This window comes from Hydra viridissima, unplaced genomic scaffold (assembly GCF_058129835.1).
Source record: "Hydra viridissima isolate aposymbiotic clone 2 unplaced genomic scaffold, HvirCarnegie_v1 scaffold_9, whole genome shotgun sequence".
Lineage (NCBI taxonomy): Eukaryota > Metazoa > Cnidaria > Hydrozoa > Anthoathecata > Hydridae > Hydra > Hydra viridissima.
The window spans coordinates 16,142,801-16,161,863 of record NW_028324308.1 but is presented as its reverse complement, the minus strand read 5'-3'; the positions used below and the strand labels follow the sequence as shown (position 1 = coordinate 16,161,863).

General features: G+C 29.2%; 1 protein-coding gene across 1 annotated transcript; it reads left to right on the top strand.

Annotated features, from left to right (window-relative positions):
* Positions 1–406: 406 nt before the first annotated feature.
* On the top strand, positions 407–13,755 carry LOC145185366 (uncharacterized). Its single transcript, XM_090098126.1, has 24 exons — positions 407–781; positions 957–1,215; positions 1,329–1,425; positions 1,901–2,057; positions 3,073–3,190; positions 3,462–3,616; positions 3,896–4,171; positions 4,262–4,367; positions 4,580–4,746; positions 5,350–5,535; positions 5,884–6,147; positions 6,303–6,630; positions 7,163–7,297; positions 7,453–7,661; positions 7,779–8,037; positions 10,033–10,371; positions 10,492–10,643; positions 10,825–11,055; positions 11,594–11,717; positions 11,870–12,015; positions 12,118–12,336; positions 12,448–12,579; positions 12,788–12,931; positions 13,300–13,755. Exons 1-24 carry the CDS (start codon positions 449–451, stop codon positions 13,624–13,626), a joined length of 4,863 nt encoding a protein of 1,620 aa, XP_089954252.1. The 5' UTR covers positions 407–448; the 3' UTR covers positions 13,627–13,755.
* Positions 13,756–19,063: the final 5,308 nt, after the last annotated feature.

Sequence of the window (19,063 nt, the reverse complement as noted above, 5' to 3'; positions counted from 1 at the left end):
CGTTTAGTCCGTAAAAACTGAATTTTTAAAAACATGACCTCGTGTTAAACATGTGCTTTATTTTTCTTCGATGAAATAATGTAACTAAAGGGTAAAAAAAAAAAATTTCGTCATAAACAAACTGCAAATCTAATGTTTTTTTTACAGCTGCTTCCTTATCAATTTTGTATTTTAAAAATACATTTATCAAAAACAAAAAGATATTAAAAAAAGGAATGTTTTTTCTAAGTTTTGTTTTATTCAAATTTTAAACATTTTTTTTATCATAAAAAAAATTTTGTCTTTAAAAATTTGTGTCCGATTTGTTTACTTAAGGCTTTTTACAATGACTGCATTGAAATAACATTAGTTGTTGATTTGTATTGCTATTGAAAACATAAATTGATCTACAAATATCAATTTACTCCTATGAAAAATAACTTTTTTTTTCAATTAAAAAAAAATATTTATGACAGACTTTTTCTTGATAAAAGTTTGGACATATTTTCTTTTTCATTTTCCTTTTATAGCTATGAAATCACGACTTATATTAGTAGTTTTACCTATAGTCTGTTTTGCTGACCTGGTTTTAACTTGTAAGTGTTCTAAAGAAGGTTCTATTAACAATATATGCAATCCCAAAACTGGGCAATGTCAATGCAGACAAGGTTTTAAAGGCAAAAACTGTAATGAGTGTGTTGTTAGTAGTACATCTTTTCCAGACTGCCAGCTATCATTTAAATGTAACTGCAACACTAATGGAACTTTGATAAATTATAAAAAATATGGTCCATGTACAAAGGTAGAAAGTTTAATTTTGTTTTAGTTTTTTTTTTTTTTTTTAAATGGATTACAAGTATTGCATAAAATTTTATTAAAATATTTATGGAAATAAAACGTAAAAAAAAAAAAGAAAGGTAAATTATATTTAACACTACCATCGCTTAAAAATCTGTCTTTGTTCAAATTATATGCAGGAGTCATGTAAGTGCAAAGACTTTGTTACTGGTGATGACTGTTCATCATGTAAGATTACTTATTTTAACTTGACAAATGCTAATGCTGGTGGATGTTCAAAGTGTGGTTGTCTAAGTGCTGGAACTATTGGAAATTTAAAACTGTGTAATGAGACAACAGGACAATGCCTGTGTAAGTCTTCAGTTACAGGAAGAACATGTAACAAATGCAAGTCAGGATACAGAAGCTTAGACAGAAAGAATTACTTTGGCTGTACTAGTAAGTTTTACTACACAATTTCCTATTCAATTTAATTTTCTAAGTAATTCTAGTAGATTATTTTTTGAATATTTAAAGTTTTTCCTATGTTTGTATTAACTTTACATCTTCAGCTTGTAACTGTAATGTTGGTGGCTCTGTCAGTAAAGCATGTTCTGAAAATGGATTCTGTAAATGCAAGCCAAATGTTGAAGGTATTCGTTGTGATAGGTAAGTCTTTTAAAGGGCTGTGCACTAAATCAATAGATTGATTGAAACAGATTTAAAATATGTTGTCAAAAATATCATTTTTAATTCAGTTGTATTTATGAGAATATAAATAGTTTTGATAACATTTTGTGAAACTTTTCTATAAATTGATGTTAATTATGTTTAATGTTTAGAAAATCTTGTTTAAAAAAAAATCTTGTTTAGAAAAAAAAAAAAAAAAATTAAGTACTTTGCTTAGCTAATGAAAGAACTTTTTCATTGACAACCAAAACTAGTTCCTTGACAACCAAAGTAACTGTTGCATACTTGTGTGTATATATGTGTGTATGTGCCTGTAAATGTGTGTTTCGTGTCAGTATGTGTCTGTGTTGTGTGTAACAGCAGTATATAGACAAGAAAAACTTTGATTTATTACCTAAAGTATATAACTGTCATTGGTCTCTTTAATGAAATTTATATATTTTCATTTTCTTAGGTTGAAAAGTGGTGACTTTTATATGGAAAGCTATTTTCATAATATATTTGAAATAGAAGATGCAGAAATAGATGGAAAAGAACTTACTTTTCAATATAACAATTCTGAATTTTTAAATTTTACAGGGAAAGGATATGTAGAATTAGGAAAAAATCAGGTCAGGTTTGTTTTAGTTTGTTTTAGTTAAACAAAATAATTACAGAAATTCTACTCTTTTATTGGTTGTCAATAAATCTTGTGTAAATTTAATCAAAAGAGTTAACTCATACTTGTCAGCTTTAGTCAAACTCCCTTATAGGTCTCAGTTTATAAGTTCATAAGTTTAGTGCATATCTCTGTACATGAAAAGGTTTGTAAAAAAATGTTTGTAGCTTTATTATCTACATTATTTTTGTATCTTATGGAGTTTCTTTTACTACCCTGTGAATCTTGAATTGTAAATTTTTATTCCATAAGCAAAATGACAGAAAAGTAGCTGAAATTTTTAAATATTTACTAAAGGTTTTTGTTCTTATACTTGGTAATAAGAAAAGCCATTTTATATCAATAAATATATAAATGAGAATGACAATTTTTTTACACATTTTTACTTCTTGTTTTCTAAATCACAATATCATAGTATCATCATCATTGTACAGCGTACATCTTAGTGTAGTGTAAATCTTTGTATAGTGTGCATCAGCTCTGCTGTAACTAAAAATTAAAATTAGTTTTAGATTCTCTAAACTGGTTTTAGAAAGTAAAGTTTTTTTGTTTTTTTTTAACTTAGTTAAAAAGTCTTTTTAATAAAAATCATTTTTATTGAACAACTGATTTAAGATGAACATATAAAAGAAGCTGGTTTTAAACGGAGTTCTTGAAAGTATTTTGAATTTAGCTAATTAATTGCACTTGGTTTAACTGTTATGAGTAAATGCATTGTGTTGATCGATTTTCTTCATGTATGACATTTAAGATGAAAATACCTTTTTTATATTGTGGCTTCTTTTTATATTGTGGCTTTTTTTTATATTGTGGCTTTTTTTTATATTGTGGCTTTTTTTTATATTGTGGCTTCTTATACATTACAATGTTTTTTGACAATCTGCAATTAGTGAGTTCAGGATGTTGCTAAAATGATTATAATGACAAATGCTAATCTTTTTGATAACACAGTTTATATGTTTTTTTAGATAGATGTTATAAAACTTGTTATTACTGTACCAGCCACTCGAAAGTATCAAATTCTTATACACTATAAACTTAACCAGACAGAGTCAACAACTTTATTAATAAATGCTACAAGGAAAGGTACTATTATTCTTTACTTTGGTTGCTGATTTTTAAAAATGAACTGTTAAGCTAAAAAAACTATTTTAAAATGAGTTTGATAAAAAGTATTGTTTATTGAAAAAAAGAAAAATAGTATAAATTTTATTAGTAAAAAATGAGTTATAATGGAAATAGCAATAAAAGTGAACTTTTGAATTAAATCTTTTTTTCTTTTAAATTAAAAAGGAAGATGAAATTGAAAGTTTCATTTTGAATTTTATTTTAAGTTTTTTTTCATGTTTTGTTCTAGAAAGGAACTTCTCCCATCATGCAACAGCTAATTTTCAATCAAATGCTGATCCTACTTATGCTTCAGTGTCTAAGAATCAAACTAAAGAGTTTTTTTTAAATGCTGGCACATGGGTTATTGACATGGATTTTAGTTCATTTAAAAGTGTTTTTGTTGTGAGTGATCCACAATTTATTATAAATATATAACTCTTCATTTGGCTGTTTAGGTTTTTTACTTTATACTTGGGTAAATGATTAAAATGTTTGAAACTTTAAGTCCACAAGTCAAATATTTTGAGAGAAAGTTTCATTTAAAAACCTTTTGCATTTGCAATTTAAAAAATTTACAATAGTACAGCTTTTATAAAACATCAATATGGTAGCAAAGTTTACATTAAAAAAATAAGCTTTATGTAGTTTTCTTTTTATAATTTAATCAAATCTTTTTTTAAGGACCATTTAGTTATTGTTCCTGAAGATTATTACACAGGTGGTAGTATGCAGCCAGATCCACTGTTGCCTTGTTCTCTAAAAAAGATGAAGACAAGTGAATGTGTGATGTATAAATACATTGATTTATTACCCGATTTTCAACACATCCAAGCCAAAAGTGGTTACAACAAAGGTTATGGGAACACAAATGCTTCTAAGACAAAAACAATGAAAGATTTTGAAAATCTACTTCAGCTACCAGCAATTGCAAATATGGCTGTTATAAGTCGTGAACAAGTAAAACTTGATATCTTTAGTAAAAGTATTTTTCACTGAAAATTTAAGCAAGCTTCTCTGTTGTAATTTTATCTGAAAACTATTTAATAGATCACATTAACATTGGAAATTACAGCAAATGAGACTGATGAATATTTCATGGTTGTTACTTACTTCAATCCGGATGACTACACTCACTTCATAGATGTTTATGATGGTGAGATTAAATATTTTCAAAAGAAGGATACTTTCCATTATTTTATCATTATCTTACTTCTATCATAATATTTATTTCTATCAATTATATTAGTACAATATTTATAATATTGCTACTTTTTTGAATAACTGCTATTTTATTGCAATTGAGTTGCCTTATTTAGAAAAATCTTAAACTCAAGATTTTTTCTAATTTGTGACTTTTTTTTTTAGAGGAGACTGGCCTTAGAGGTTCAATGGAAGCATCACCATGCTGGTATACCTTCTTATGCAGACTGGTTGTGTTAAACTCTGATGGCTATCCGTTGACTTTAACTTTTGCAGCCCAAAAAAAGGTTGAGCTGACATTTCTGGGAAACATCAGAGGCAGGATAGCTATTGTAAGTTCTATTATAAAATTAATTATGATAGGTGAAATATTGGTCTTAAATAAAATATTGGTCTTAAATAAAACAAATCTCCACACCCATATTTTTTTAGAAATATATTTTTGTAATATGTATCTTGTAATCAAATATTACTGCTGCACATAATGTGAATATTATGATAATAAAATACTGTAAGTTGTTATAAATCTGACCTACTCTTTAGTCTCTGATTTCAATTCATTAGTTTATCAATAAATCGAAATTAAAAAGTTAATTTAAAAAAATGCTGTGGTTCAGACTTTTTGTTCCTTATGTTGTTTTTTTTGAAATAAAAACTTTTTTTTTTAACTTTTTTATAAAGATTTTATAAAGTTCTAAATTTTTTATAAATTTTTTAAATAAATAATTTTACAATTTTTTTTTTTTTTTAAATTTCTTTATAAAAACAAGTTTACATGGATATAAAACTAAAATAATTTACAAATAAAAGTTTAAAATAATTTATTCTAAAAAATTTATAGGTAAATAAAGCACTCTTGTCATAAAAACATTTTTTTATTTGAAAAAGATTCAAAGTGTTTTTTTTTTGCTTTTGTATCTTATGCAACTTTTCAGGATTTCGCCATTTTAATTCCTAAAGCAGTATGGTCAACTGATTACCTTGTTCCTACTGAATACTGTTACTTAAAAAATGGGGAATGTTTACAGAAGGTAGCTTTTAACACTCCAGAATATTCAATTAACATCCAGCCAACTGAAGGTTATGATGTGATAAGTTACCCTGTGCATGTTTTTGGAAATGTAAGAGAAAATTGTTGTTGTTGTTTTTTTAAGTTTTAAATAAAAATTTTCAAAAAAGTTCAAAATGAAAGCATTTTTTATTACCAAAAAAAAAAAAATAAGAAGAAAAAGTTTCTTATCAAAGTATCATTATAATGCAAACTAAAAGAGGAGTTTAGGTAAATATTTGTCAAAAAAAAAAATAACAAACTTAAATTAAAAGTGTTGAGAAAATAGAATATTTTATATTTATTCTGCTTTTAAGTGTTTAATTTCAATTAAAGCTTAAATTGTAATGGCATACTGTAATAAAACTAATTATCCACCAGTCAGCTTTTTCTTTTACATTATTTTGTTTTTATTTAATAGAAAAAGTTTTTTGGCACTGTCATTATAGCAGAGGATGTTTATATGAAGAACTATATTCTTATTTATCAGTATTCTCAAACAAAGTTCCCAGTATTTAAAGTTGCTGTAACTATTTTTGATATCTTCAACATTTCATCAGTTTATGATATTGATGTGGTTTATTGCCCTTCAACTGCCGGTTGTAGAGGTGCTGTGGCAGTGGGAAATCTTTCTGGGCACATTAATCTAATAATGTCTGTACCTGATGGCAAAGACTATCGCATTGTGAGTATTTGTAGATGCTTTGAAATGTTTCAAATTGAATATAAAGGTTTGCTTTATCTAAACAAAAACATGTAAATTGATTTTAAACTTATACAGGACACATTTATATCACCATTATTTGTTTACTTAAGTACTTCATTTTGTTTTAACTGCAGGATTTTTTGTTCCTTGTTGATCAATCTGAATTTACAGAAAATCTTCTTCTCTTAAAAAGAACTGAACTTAATGAGAAGTTTCAACAGTTATGCTTGGATTCTAACAATCTACCAATTCTCAAACCTCCAAAAGGTTTTTGCATGGATGCCTTATTCATGCTAACGTCTGAATTCTCTGGGAAAATACACAGATGTAACTGTGATGAACTTGGTGCAAAGTTTTCTTTATGTGATAAAATCGGAGGTCAGTGTATTTGTAAGGAGGGTGTTGTTGGAAGAAGTTGTAACAAATGTAAAAAAGGTTACTATGGATTCCCAAGATGCCAACGTGAGTAAACTATTTGTATGTACTCTTTAATGTGTAACGTGTATTTAAACAACTCCAAATTTAGTGTGTATCTCTATTTCTTTATCTAAATTTGAATCCTTTCAGCTGTAACACTTTTACAATATGTCTTACTATTAATGGTTAAGTTAAAAATTGTTGACTAATTTCTTTAATTTATGTGTTGTTAAATATTTAAACTTACTTTAAATGAAAAAATATTTATGGAAAATTTTTATTTCAAATTAACATTTAAATATTGTCAAGATAATTAATGAATGATAAATACCACAATAATTTTGTTGTTTATTCCGATTAAAAAAGTTTAAAAACATTAAATTTTTTTCATGAATTTTCTCACAAGTCAATTTTTTCAAAGTCTAATTCTACTCATTTATTTTTTTTTATTTTAATTTTAACTCTTCTCATAATTTTTGTCATTATTTAAAATTCTTTTCATAAAATTTTGCCGTGTTTAAAATATATGCAGGATAATTTAGTTTGTATTTGCATACATTTAATTTAAAATATGCAGCATGCAATTGCTTCAGCTTGGGATCTTTGACTGCTGATTGCGACAGATTTGGTCATTGTAGGTGTCACCAAAAATATAGTGGGAAGAAATGTAACGAATGTAAAGCTGGGTATTGGGGGTTTCCTACCTGCAAAGGTAAAAATTTATTTTGTGAGTCATCTTTAGTTTTTAAATCTGGTATTTTTATGATTTTTAAAATTAAAAAATTGTAAAATGAAATAAAGTTAACTACATGAAATAAAAATAGTATTTCCTGAAAACTTCTTTAATATTTTTAAAAATATTTCCAGCTTGTCAGTGTGATGAAAGAAGCTCTTTTACATTGGCTTGTCGGGGTTTCGATGGGCAATGCTCATGTTTAAAAAACTTTGATGGTCGACAATGTAATAAGTGTCAAGTTGGGTACTATAGCTTTCCACATTGTAAAATTTGCAACTGCCATGCAGCTGGTCTAGTTATCTCAGATGCCAACCCAAATGGTTGTTCTGATAAAAACCCTGTAAATCTTTTTTTTTTTTGTTTTTTATTTTTTGCTTGTTGAAACTTTTCTGTTAATATAAATTTTTTCATATATTTTTATAGGTATTTTAACGCTGCAATAATATTTATAATTTAGGATCAGTGTATTTGCAAAGAGCATGTTGAAGGTGAGGATTGTGGATCTTGTAAAGAACATTACTTCAATATGACTTTGGGAAATCCTTTGGGGTGTGAAAAGTGTAATTGTTCTCCATTTGGTACAATAAGAGGTTCTGACCCATGCAATAAACTAACTGGACAGTGTGTTTGTCAGCCAAATATAGAGGGTAGAAGCTGTGATAGTTGCGCTGATGGCTGGACTGAATCAAAATCAAGTAGCATATTCAGTTGTGAACGTAAGTTTTATTTAATAAGTAGATGTTATGGTAGTTGTAGTAACCAAAAAAAACAATACAGCTATGAAAAGTATTCAAAATAAACTCAAAACAGAATTAGTGCAGTTGTTAAATAATCAAATACAAATAAACTTGCTGACAAGTTTTCTTTATAAGAAAAAAAAATCTTGTTGGAAGACTCTGCTTTTATTTCTACACTAACCGCAAAATTAATGCACCATTTATACATTTCAATTTATTTTAATTGTCATCAATATTGTCATTTATTTTGACAAACATATTAAGAATATAACACATGAAAAGATCTATTTGGATGATAATAATAAAATTGACTTTGGGGATGGTGAAAAAAAAAAATACTAAAGCCAAAAATATGGTTCTTTTAACAAAATAAAGTAAAATGATTATTGTTGTTATGCACACTAATACAGCTAAAATTGAAACATTTTTGACTTATCAATAACTAGTGTTACCACCTCTTGATGTTATAACAGCCTGACAGCACCGTGGTATACTTTCAATTAGAGATGTAATTGTTTCTCTAGGGATATCTTCCCATACGCGGATAAGACTTTGTTGTAGCTTGTTTAGACTACTAGTTGGTGAATATTGGCTACTAACACAGCGTCCTATTATGTCTCAAAGATGCTCTATTGGCTTCATATCTGTACTGCAAGCTGGCCACTCCAAAATTTGAATATTAACATTATTTAAGTATTCTGTAAAAGGATTCTAAAATGTCTACTATGTAATGTTGAGAAGTCAGACGTCCACCATCAACAATAAAATGCTTTGTGCGAGCTGTTAAAGATACTTTGCCCCATACCATCAATGAGCTGGCTCCATATAAAGCGGTGTCTCAAATGTTACAAGCGAAATATCTTTCATTTGGTCTTCTTTACACTCTTTGGCAGCGATCAGAACTTACAAGGCAAAACCTTAACTCATCTGTAAATAAGACCTGTCTCCAATCATGCATTTCCCATTTCATATGCCTCCTTGCAAAAGCCTGCATGTTTCTTCAGTGGTCTACAGACAATCTGGGACCAGTAGCTGCTGCCTGAGGTTGTAAATTTAAAGCACGAAGTCTTCATTTTATGGTATCTTGACATGAACCTTAGCAAGTTATGTTTGGAGACTTTGTGCAGTAGTGAACCACTCTCTCAGTGTTCAAAGTATTAAAAATTGGTCCTCCACGGCATTGGTAGCTCATGATCTGCCATGGCCAAGTTGTCTAGCATGATCATTGCTCTCTATAAGCCTTTGTAGAACCCTACCAACTGTTGTATGAGACACTTCAAATCTTCTACCAAGTTTAAGACTTGTTAACCCTTCATTGGAAAAAGTAATAATTGCATCACGACTTAATTTTTGTTTAGAACACTGCATTGCAAACAGATGTGTTGCTCAAATTACAGTTATCTTTTCTACTGTTAAAACAATTTAAACCCAATAGATACTTTTCTTTTAAAAGTGAGGTTTAATTACAGCAAAACATGCTACTTATGAAAAGCTGCTATAGTTTGGAAATTAAATAAGGGAAACGGAATAAAACCTGCAAAAAGCCTAACAATAAAAATTCTTATCATCTTTGTAATTGATAAATCCGGGAAATACATAATATTTTTCAAAATAAGTTAAAATGTAAAAGTGATGCGTTAATTTTGCAGCAAAAAACATAAAGATAGACAATGAAGTATTTAAACTGTTTTAAAGTTTTTGCAATTTTTTGTCTAGAAACAGTAAACTTAAACATTTTAACCAGATTGAATTAAGTTAAGATGAATTATCCTGAAATATTTAAGACCAGATGAATTATCCTGAAATAATTTGGTAAAATCTTTTGTTATTTTATTTTTTGTAAAATTACTAAAACTTCTTATAAAATCTTTTGTTCTTTATTTTAAAAACAAAAAACATTTTATATATAAAAAAATTTTTTATATCCTGTAATCAATAATGGAAAAAATCTCAACTGTTGTATTTGTATTTTAGCTTGCTTTTGCAGCACAAGTGGATCATTTAATCAAGTGTGCAATAAGAAAAATGGTGAATGCAATTGTAAGGAACAATTTTTTGGATTAAAGTGCAACCAAACATTGCCTGGTTTTTACTTGCCACCAATTAGCCAGTTTATCTACAATGGGAGTAAGATTGTCCCCACAGTTCCATGGGAAAATAATGGTTATTTAGATGGTGTTAAAGTAAATGGGAGTTTTGCAACTAACCTATTAAAGATTATTATTCCTAAAAGAGACTTATATTACCTTATGGTACATTATGCTTTGCTGAAGAGAAAACCAGCAAAAGTAGATTTTGAATTTTCCAATGGACGTATGTAGTTTTTTTTTTCATGACTGATTTTTTTATATCGTAAACTTGTTTTAAGTTCTTTTAAATTTATTATTTTGTCTTATCATGTATTGTGGATACATTTTAAACTAATTTACACAGAAACATTCTTCTCTGTTGTTCATATCTTGAGTGCATCAACTTACCCCCAACCCCATGTGGACATAATCCAGAACAGAACAAAATATGTAAAGCTCAACCTAACAAAAGGCGAATGGAAATTGAAAGTGATTTTCCATGATACAATTTTATTAGTGAGTAATTTTTTTGTCTTAAACTTGATGTTCTGGCAAAATTCTTTGAAATAATATTTCACTTTTCTCATTCTTTTCACTCTTCAGAGAAAAAATAGTGGTCATGTAGTTTTTTAAAATTTTTATCATTTGCACTGCAGTTGCATACTTTTCTTTATTGAACTATATTTTTATTATTCAGAATCAGATCACTTTGGCACCAGTAAAACACTTTAGTAATTATTCCGTTTTTCAATCTTATTACAACCCATGCAGTATCAAAGATGAGCAGAATTACTGTGCATATTATACTTACATGGACTTGTTTAAAAATGAGACATCCGTTATAGATGCAGAGAGTATTGATCCAGAATATATGCTGCTTAATTACACCAAAGAGTCTAAAACCAATAAAGCAATTCTGCTGCATGATGTAAGAAAAACTACTTTTTAAAAAAATTTAGATTAAAGTATTTATTTTTGTTTTTAGGATTTTTCTTTTTATGCTCTTCGATTGCAGTTTTTTTTTCTTCGGTTGCAGTTTGAATTTTTGTTACAAAAGACAAAGTTAATAGAGAGTCACTTAGCACAGCATCAATCTTACTTGATATGTAAACTTGGTTTAAAAAAAATCAAGTACCAGTAAATGTAAAAAATAAACAATTAAAATTAAATATGAAATAAATTTATAAAACCAAATTTCATGATGTTAAACCAAATATTATTTCGATAATATTAGCAATAATCTTAATTGTGCTAATCTCAAACTTATTTCTCTACTTATAATCTCGAACTTAATGTCGAAGTCTTTCATTATCTTTTGATTTACTTTTCTTTAACGGCTTAAAAACATAAGATTAAATTGCATATAAATTATCAACATGGTCTCAACAAATGCAAGCTCTTATTTTCTTTTCTTTTTTAGTTTCATATTATATTTTTAGCCTGGACCTTAGTAGCTTGTTGTTTAGACGTTAAACTTCTCGTCGGAGGTTCATTCTGTGAAAGAATTTTATATGATTGTACAATATGTTAGTTTTATAAAACTCTCAGAGATAGGAGTTACAGTGAGCTCCGATCTAGAGACTGAAACAGGTGAGTTATACCTGAGTAGAAATTTCTCGTCATTTTTTTCTTACACAAAACATCTATGAAGATAAAAAAATAATTTTTTTTTCTTTTTAAAAATGATCTGGAGTTATTATCAAGAGATGAAAAAGACTTTGGTATTCCGTTCATTTTTTCAGGTCACCTTTTGCTCCCTGAATGTGGTTATACATTTGCTTGTAGACAAGCCGTTATGTTAAATAACGTTACGAAGCTTACTTTTAAAGGAGGAAATTCAAAAAGACATTTTCACTTTAAAGTGTTGTCAGGGGGTCCAATTTATTTAGTAAGAAAGTAAAAATACTTTTTAAATGTATTATAAATATGCTTTTCGTTTTTTATTTCAATAATTCGACGGCGTCTCTTGAACTGTAGATTTGTTCTTTAGAATTTTGTCGCGTTAATTCCAGTTGCAAAGTGGAGTACAAATTTGATCAGACCTGGTTTCTATTGTTTGAAATACTCTTTTAAATGTGTGAAAGTGGGTTTCCCGCTCACAAAAAACATGTTCGAATTTGAAGCAAAATTATCAAAAGATGTTTCGTTAGAAAATACTTTCCCTCCAAATGTTAAGTCTTCTAATGCCGTTTTCCTTTCAAATACCCAAGTGAGATTCTTTTGTGTGCACCTTTTTTTTTTTTTTTTTTGTTAACTCTGAGTAGAAGATTATTTTAGAAAAATAAGTTCTTATCCTTTATAAGTTTTGGCATGCTTATAGAGAAACTTACGTTGGTTGTTGACAATTCCTCGCAGTTCTTATTACATAGTCCTTCATTTCTACCAGTCCAATTACGATGGCTTTGATTGTAAGGTAGTAGTATCAACAGACCAGCGAGCGATTGCTGCAAAGGTTTGCAATGCTTTTTTTTTGTATTTAATTTTTTAAGAATAATTGACGATCCTGATAAATAAATTGTGCTTACACACACACACACACAAACACACGCACATTATTTTATTTTGTTTATTTCATTAACTACTGTTGCGTATTTATTGTTTAAAAATAACGTTTCAAACTTCATAAAATTTTTTATGTTATGTAAAGTATTGCTATTCAGGTTCGTTTTGATTATTGCCCCAGTATATATGGTTGTCGAACTGCTATTTATCATATGGATGAGGATCTGGTTGAGCCCTTTTATTTGAGTGGAAATCAGCTCCGGCTTACGTTCACTCTCCCCCGGCATGCAACGCTTTTTGTGGTAATTAATTAAATTGATTAAAATAATTATAAATAATTATACTTCTAAACTTAAGTTATTAAAAAATTAAAATTCTTTGAAACGCTTCATTGACGAAAACCCAGTGAAACTCTAAAAACTTTTTTTGCAAGTAAATTTTTCCAGTTTCCTAAATTTTTTAAACGTTTAGCTTAGCAAACATAAAATGAAATGATTCCCTCGTGGTAAAGATAAAAGTAAAAAACGCTGCTTTGTAACCGATTTGTTCGCAGCATATCTATAATTTATTATAATTATATTTATTTATGAGTTTTTAGATAAAATTTAAATTTAATCGTAAAAAAAGGTCATAAAGTTGTATTTATCTGTTGCTTTTTTCTTTTTTTCAGGAACGTGTGACCTTTGTACCACTTTTTGAATATGAAAAAAATATTTTAAAAATCAATCCCTTAGATATGTCTAAGAGATACCTTCGTAAGTGTGGTGGACGGCCTGACAATTATATAAGTGAATCAAACCGAGAATTTTGCAAAGCATCTGAATTTGATTTAACTATTAGATTGGGTATTTTTCCAAAACCTTGCAATTGTCATAACGATGTTATAATGTCATTGTCAGAATGCAGTGGCTACTGTTCTGCATGCAAGCTTGACAACCTCTCGCTCTGTGAAAAGATTGGACAGCTAAATAACACAATTGACAGTTTAAAAACTTGAAAACGGACTCATTTTTTCAGCATCAAATTTTTACAAAACGAAATGAAATAGATATTTTAAGTTCATAATGAACAAAACATCGCTAGTAATTGTTAAATTAATAATTTTAATAAAGAATACTTTAAAGTTTTTTATTGTTTTTATTGTCGTACCAAAATTTCCTTTTTATTACTAAGATGAAACGTGCGTGGGAATTTATTTTAACAGATTTGGCGGGAATTCTTTTTGAGAATAGGAGAATGAAACTGAATATTTACTAATTCACAGTAACTGATTCAGAAACAGACTTGAAAGGGGGGGGGGGAGAGGGGAGGAAGCGAGGGGGGAGCTTAATCTCGGGTTTTGTTCTAAATTGCTTCTTAAACAATCAAAAAATAAGATATAAATACTATGTTTATGTTATCATCTAATATTGTGTTTCAATTACCGTATATTCCGGTGAAAAAGTAATAAATTCACTTATTTTAATTCGTCTAGAACAACAAATGTTAGTGAATTACACACAAGAGCGAACAATCCAAGGGGAGAGAAAATCCACTCGGAATGTTCTCTTTCGTTATAAAACCTGCCGCAAATCTACTCTCTGTTTGATATTTATTTATGCATGTACATTACACATAATATTTACAATGCCTTATTCCAGTTCTCACTTAAGAATTTTATTGAAAAAAAACTCCAATTTTGGATAATAAATGGGATTCTCCACTAGAATGTGCGATTTCATTGAGCACGTCCACATAACATAATTTGACAATAACAGTTTTTATTGTCAAATTGTTGCATTTTACGCTAAAAAATGCAATTAAAAGAACTTTTTATGGGGCGTGCTATTTCCGTGATTACCACTGTATATATATATATATATATATATATATATATATATATATATATATATATATATATATATATATATATATATATATATATACAGTGGTCTCGGGTATTTTTTATATATTTTTTTTTGTTCCATTTTTTTAAATTTTAGTTTATTTCAATTCTTTTAATATCACTTTTATTTCTATTTAATACTTCCACCTACTCCTTGTAAGTATTAATTTTTAATCAATCAAAAATTAATACTTACATGAACTAGGTGGAATTAATGCTCAATTCTCAACTCTTTTTTAATTTGTTTACTTTTTTATTTAATACGCTACCCGCTTTTGTTACCCGATCGTCGGAACTACCCGTATTTCGGAACTACTTGCTAGTCGGGTAATAAAATCGGATATCTCGTGCATTTTCCATAAAAATTATTATTATTGTAAATAGTTAATAAAAATTTCTCATTAGAAAATGTAAAATATTTTCACTTTTTTTTTAAAATTTATTATGACTATTTTAAGGCCTTTCTTTAAAATTATATATATATATATATATATATATATATATATATATATATATATATATATATATATATATATATATATATATATATATATATATATATATATATAATATTTTCATGTCTTTATTTATTTATGACTATTTTATAAAATAAAGAGAAGGACTTAAAATTTTTAAGGTCTTCACTTTACTATTTTCTTATTTTATTTACATATTTTTTGTTTTTTTTTTATGTTAAGGCCTTCTCTTTTTTTATTAGTCGGGTAGTTAAATCGGATAGCATGTTTTAACACGCTACCCGATTTTAATACCCAATCATCGAAACTACCCGAAATACGGAACTACCCGCTAGTCGGGTAATTTTTTAAAAAATTCGGATAATATATATAATTTTCTTTTTTTTATACATATTTTTTTCTTTTCTTTTCAAATAACCAAAGAATTAAACATATGGGAACTTTTCACAAAGGTCGATGATAATAAAACCACCTGCAATAAGTATCATAAAGAATTCGCAGCAAAGCAGGGATGTAGAAGTGTTTTGCGTAAACACCTCAAACGCAGATCTGTTTACAGAATTGGAAAGAAAGATAGATAGAATGAGGGTTAATGACACTTTTGAGGTTGATTCTGATGATTCTGAATCTCAATCACTAATTAGAATATTTTAATAACAACCACTCACCAAAACACCAAGAGAAGAGCCAGAAAAGAGGATGGCCAAAAAGGTCTGAGATGAGGATAATATTCATCAAGTAACGCTGATCACAGACATCACTTGGTGGATGGTAGAAGAGATAAAACTATTTTCGGTAGTAGAGGCTAAATCATTGATTTGTATGCTCAAAAGTGCTACCTTAGGCCAATACAATGAAATTTCAGGACATACACTGAGTTGCAGAGTAATTCCAAAAATCTATTAGTTCAAGAAAAAAAAGGTATTGAATTGTTAAATGTAGAAAAAGATCTTGAAGGAATTGCCTTAACATTAAATATATGAAGTGCCAGAACAAAACATTCTTACATAAGCTTGACAGGACACTACCTAGACAAAAAATATCCGCCTGAGAAGATTCCTTTTTGCAATAAAGTATTTTCCAAAGGGCCATACGGTAAATACCATCAATATCAACATAACAGTTATAGCTCACGAAATAGAATTGATTCCCAAAAACAGTGAGGTGGATCACCATTGTTACAGACGGCGCCGCAAACATTCAAAAGGGAGCAAAAACAAATAGTTACATTGACACTGACACATGGTGCGTCGACCACAAGATCCACTTGATTGGCACTGGTTACTAGCTGCAAAAGACAAAGAAAAGAAAAGGTACATTTGTCCACAATAGTAGCAACTTCACAAAAAGATGACGGGTTTGATGATCTGTTTTAACAATTCTGGGAAGAGGACAATTGATCATGGCAACAAAGCAAAGACCTTTAAATAACAACAATTACATTGTTTCAGAACTATCCGACGTGCTAAAATTCAGACTTACTCCAGCTGGAATCAAGAATGCGCTTCTTACAACCATGGAGCAAATAGTTGGGCCTGATGGTAACACATCAGTCACAGAATTTAAAAAATTGATACCAGACGAATCTGAGATTAGCAAAGTCAAATCCATCATTAGAATTTTGAAGCTATTTGAAAAACTCTTTTTCTGCCGACAAGACAGTGACCACAAGGTTGTATCCATGCTTGTTACAATAAAGTTAGGACTTTAGACATTTCAAAAATTGATGAAGGATCCTTTAATCCAAGAAGTGACAAACTACTTTTTACTGGAGATTGATAAAAGATTCTCTTATTGTGGAAGTGTAAAGATGGAGTATACTGTGGCCCACTTCTTGGATCCCCAAACAAAAAGAGCAATCATTGAAAGACTGAACCATTTTGATCTTGTGAGGAGCACCCTTGTGAACATACTGAACGACCTTGTTGACAGAGACTTCACACTGCAACCCACACTTCTTAAAACCTCAACCTAAAACATAGATGACGCGAACTTTTTGGATGCCGACAGTTTGATGGCTACTTTTTTGGAAAATTATCACATACAAAGCTATAGAGCAACATATACAAACAAAGGAGGAAAATCTAATCCAAAAGAAAACGTAACAAAGGAGGTAGAGAAATACCTTGTTGATGCACCAGCCGAAAAAACAATCGAAATTTTTAGACTTTTGGAGGGTCAATGCAGGCAAATGCCCTATGTTTGTAAGACTTACTAGGTAGATTCTGGCTATCCCAGCCTCATCTGTCACTTCTGAAGTGTGTTTTCAAGTGCAGGGAACATTTGCACTGTAAGGAGAACAACTTTAAGTGTTAGAAAAATGGAGCAGCTTGTGTTCATGGAAGAGAACAGTAAATTACTGGATGAAATTTCAGATTTAAAATGGCCAGGCTACTTTTAATTATGCTTATGCAGAAATTTGAACTCTTTCAGTGCAAATATTCATATTTCAATATTTTTTGTCATTTGAAATTCAATGTAATAAAGGAATTAAGTTGAATTGTTTCGGGTATTTTTTCTTCTTCGGGTATTTCTACGGGTATTCTACGGGTATCAAGTATCGGGTATTAAAAACAATCGGGTATTACCTGATTTAAAAAAAAAACGGATATTTTATAACTTTTAAATTCGGGTAATATCCGAAATAACTACCAGAATCCGAGTTCAGGTCCCCGATCCCTAGTTCGAAACTGTCGTAAACATATCAAAAATACAATACCACTGATGATAAAATTCGAAAGGCTCCGCCAAGAAAAACTTCAACCAGTATGAAGCACTAAATTGTCAGGATGTCTAAAAAACATCCTTTTTTAACTGCTTAAAGAACGAAAACCAAAACTGAAGAACAATATCAAGTAGTTGTGTCAGCTCCAACCATTCGTCGTCGTTCACAAGAAGTTAGCCGTTGAGGCTCTATAGCAAAGAAGAAACCTTTGTATCAAAACAAAATCGACTAAGAAGATTAAGGTTCGCAAAAATGTTTCTAAATAAAAGTGTTTCCTTTTGAAAAAACGTTTTATGAACTGATTAATCTAAGTTTAATCGCTTCCAGTCTGACAGTATATGTTAGGCGTCTTATAAAGCAAGAAGAGAACTCATTGTATACTCTAAAGACGGTTAAGCACGGTTTGGGTAATATTAAGATTTGGGGAGCTATGTCTTGGCATGGTATAGGTCCGCTGGTCAAAATTGACGGAAATTTGGATCAATACAAATACAAATATATATTACAAAACGTAATAGAGCAAAACATAATGTGATGATAACCAACATATTACTTGGATTTAATGCGCGACAACGACCCAAAGCATACTGCGAGATCTATAAATTCTTGGCTCGAGGAAAATAAAATAACGTTCTAAAATGGTCACCCCAAAGTCCCGATCAGAATCCAATGAGAACATATGGTATAATATTGGGGTGGCTTAACGAGATTACTAACCAATAATTTAATGAGTTTTGAGGGGAAATTATATAACCAATAATTTAATGAGTTTTGAGGGGAAATTCAAAAAATCTGAAATGTCACTAATGTCAAAGGCTTGTTAACAGTATAGAGGTGAGTTTCTACAAAGAAAAGTTGCAAAATCCAAATGCTTTTTTTTCAGCAATCAAAGCTAAATTCTTTCATCCAGCTTCTTCATTGTTAGTTTTTCGAAAATACCTTGGTAAACTTTTGTTGACAGAGGCTGATACATATATGCAAGGTTATGTTAACCACATGGTGAATCCGACTGATGACAGGTAAACCAGTAAATCTATTTTTAACGCTGTTTAAAAGACAATCTTTAACATTATTTTGTTTTAGAAAGAAAATATTTTACTACCTTATGTTTATCTATAAATTTTTATTTTGTAAGCTCATGTAAGTTATTATCTCCTAATTTGTTAGAGTCAAAGGTTAAGATGCAGCCTATGCTTAGAGTAATGAAAAGCGAAAAGATAAAAATGTCAGGAAAAATATGCACCAGGTTTAAACTTCAGCCTTTTTGTTTTATAGGCGAGTGACAAATACCCTTTAGAAGTCAGAAGGCTTATTTAGGATTAAAATGAGATAATCTACAAAGCTTTTC

Bases quoted from the DNA above. Each gene is read 5' to 3' on its own strand.
- LOC145185366 (XM_090098126.1), top strand. From the start codon at position 449: ATGACAGACTTTTTCTTGATAAAAGTTTGGACATATTTTCTTTTTCAT. The intron at 4,368-4,579 runs GTGAGATTAAAT...TTTTTTTTTTAG, and splicing joins CTTCATAGATGTTTATGATG to AGGAGACTGGCCTTAGAGGT. The intron at 7,662-7,778 runs GTAAATCTTTTT...TTTATAATTTAG, and splicing joins GTTGTTCTGATAAAAACCCT to GATCAGTGTATTTGCAAAGA.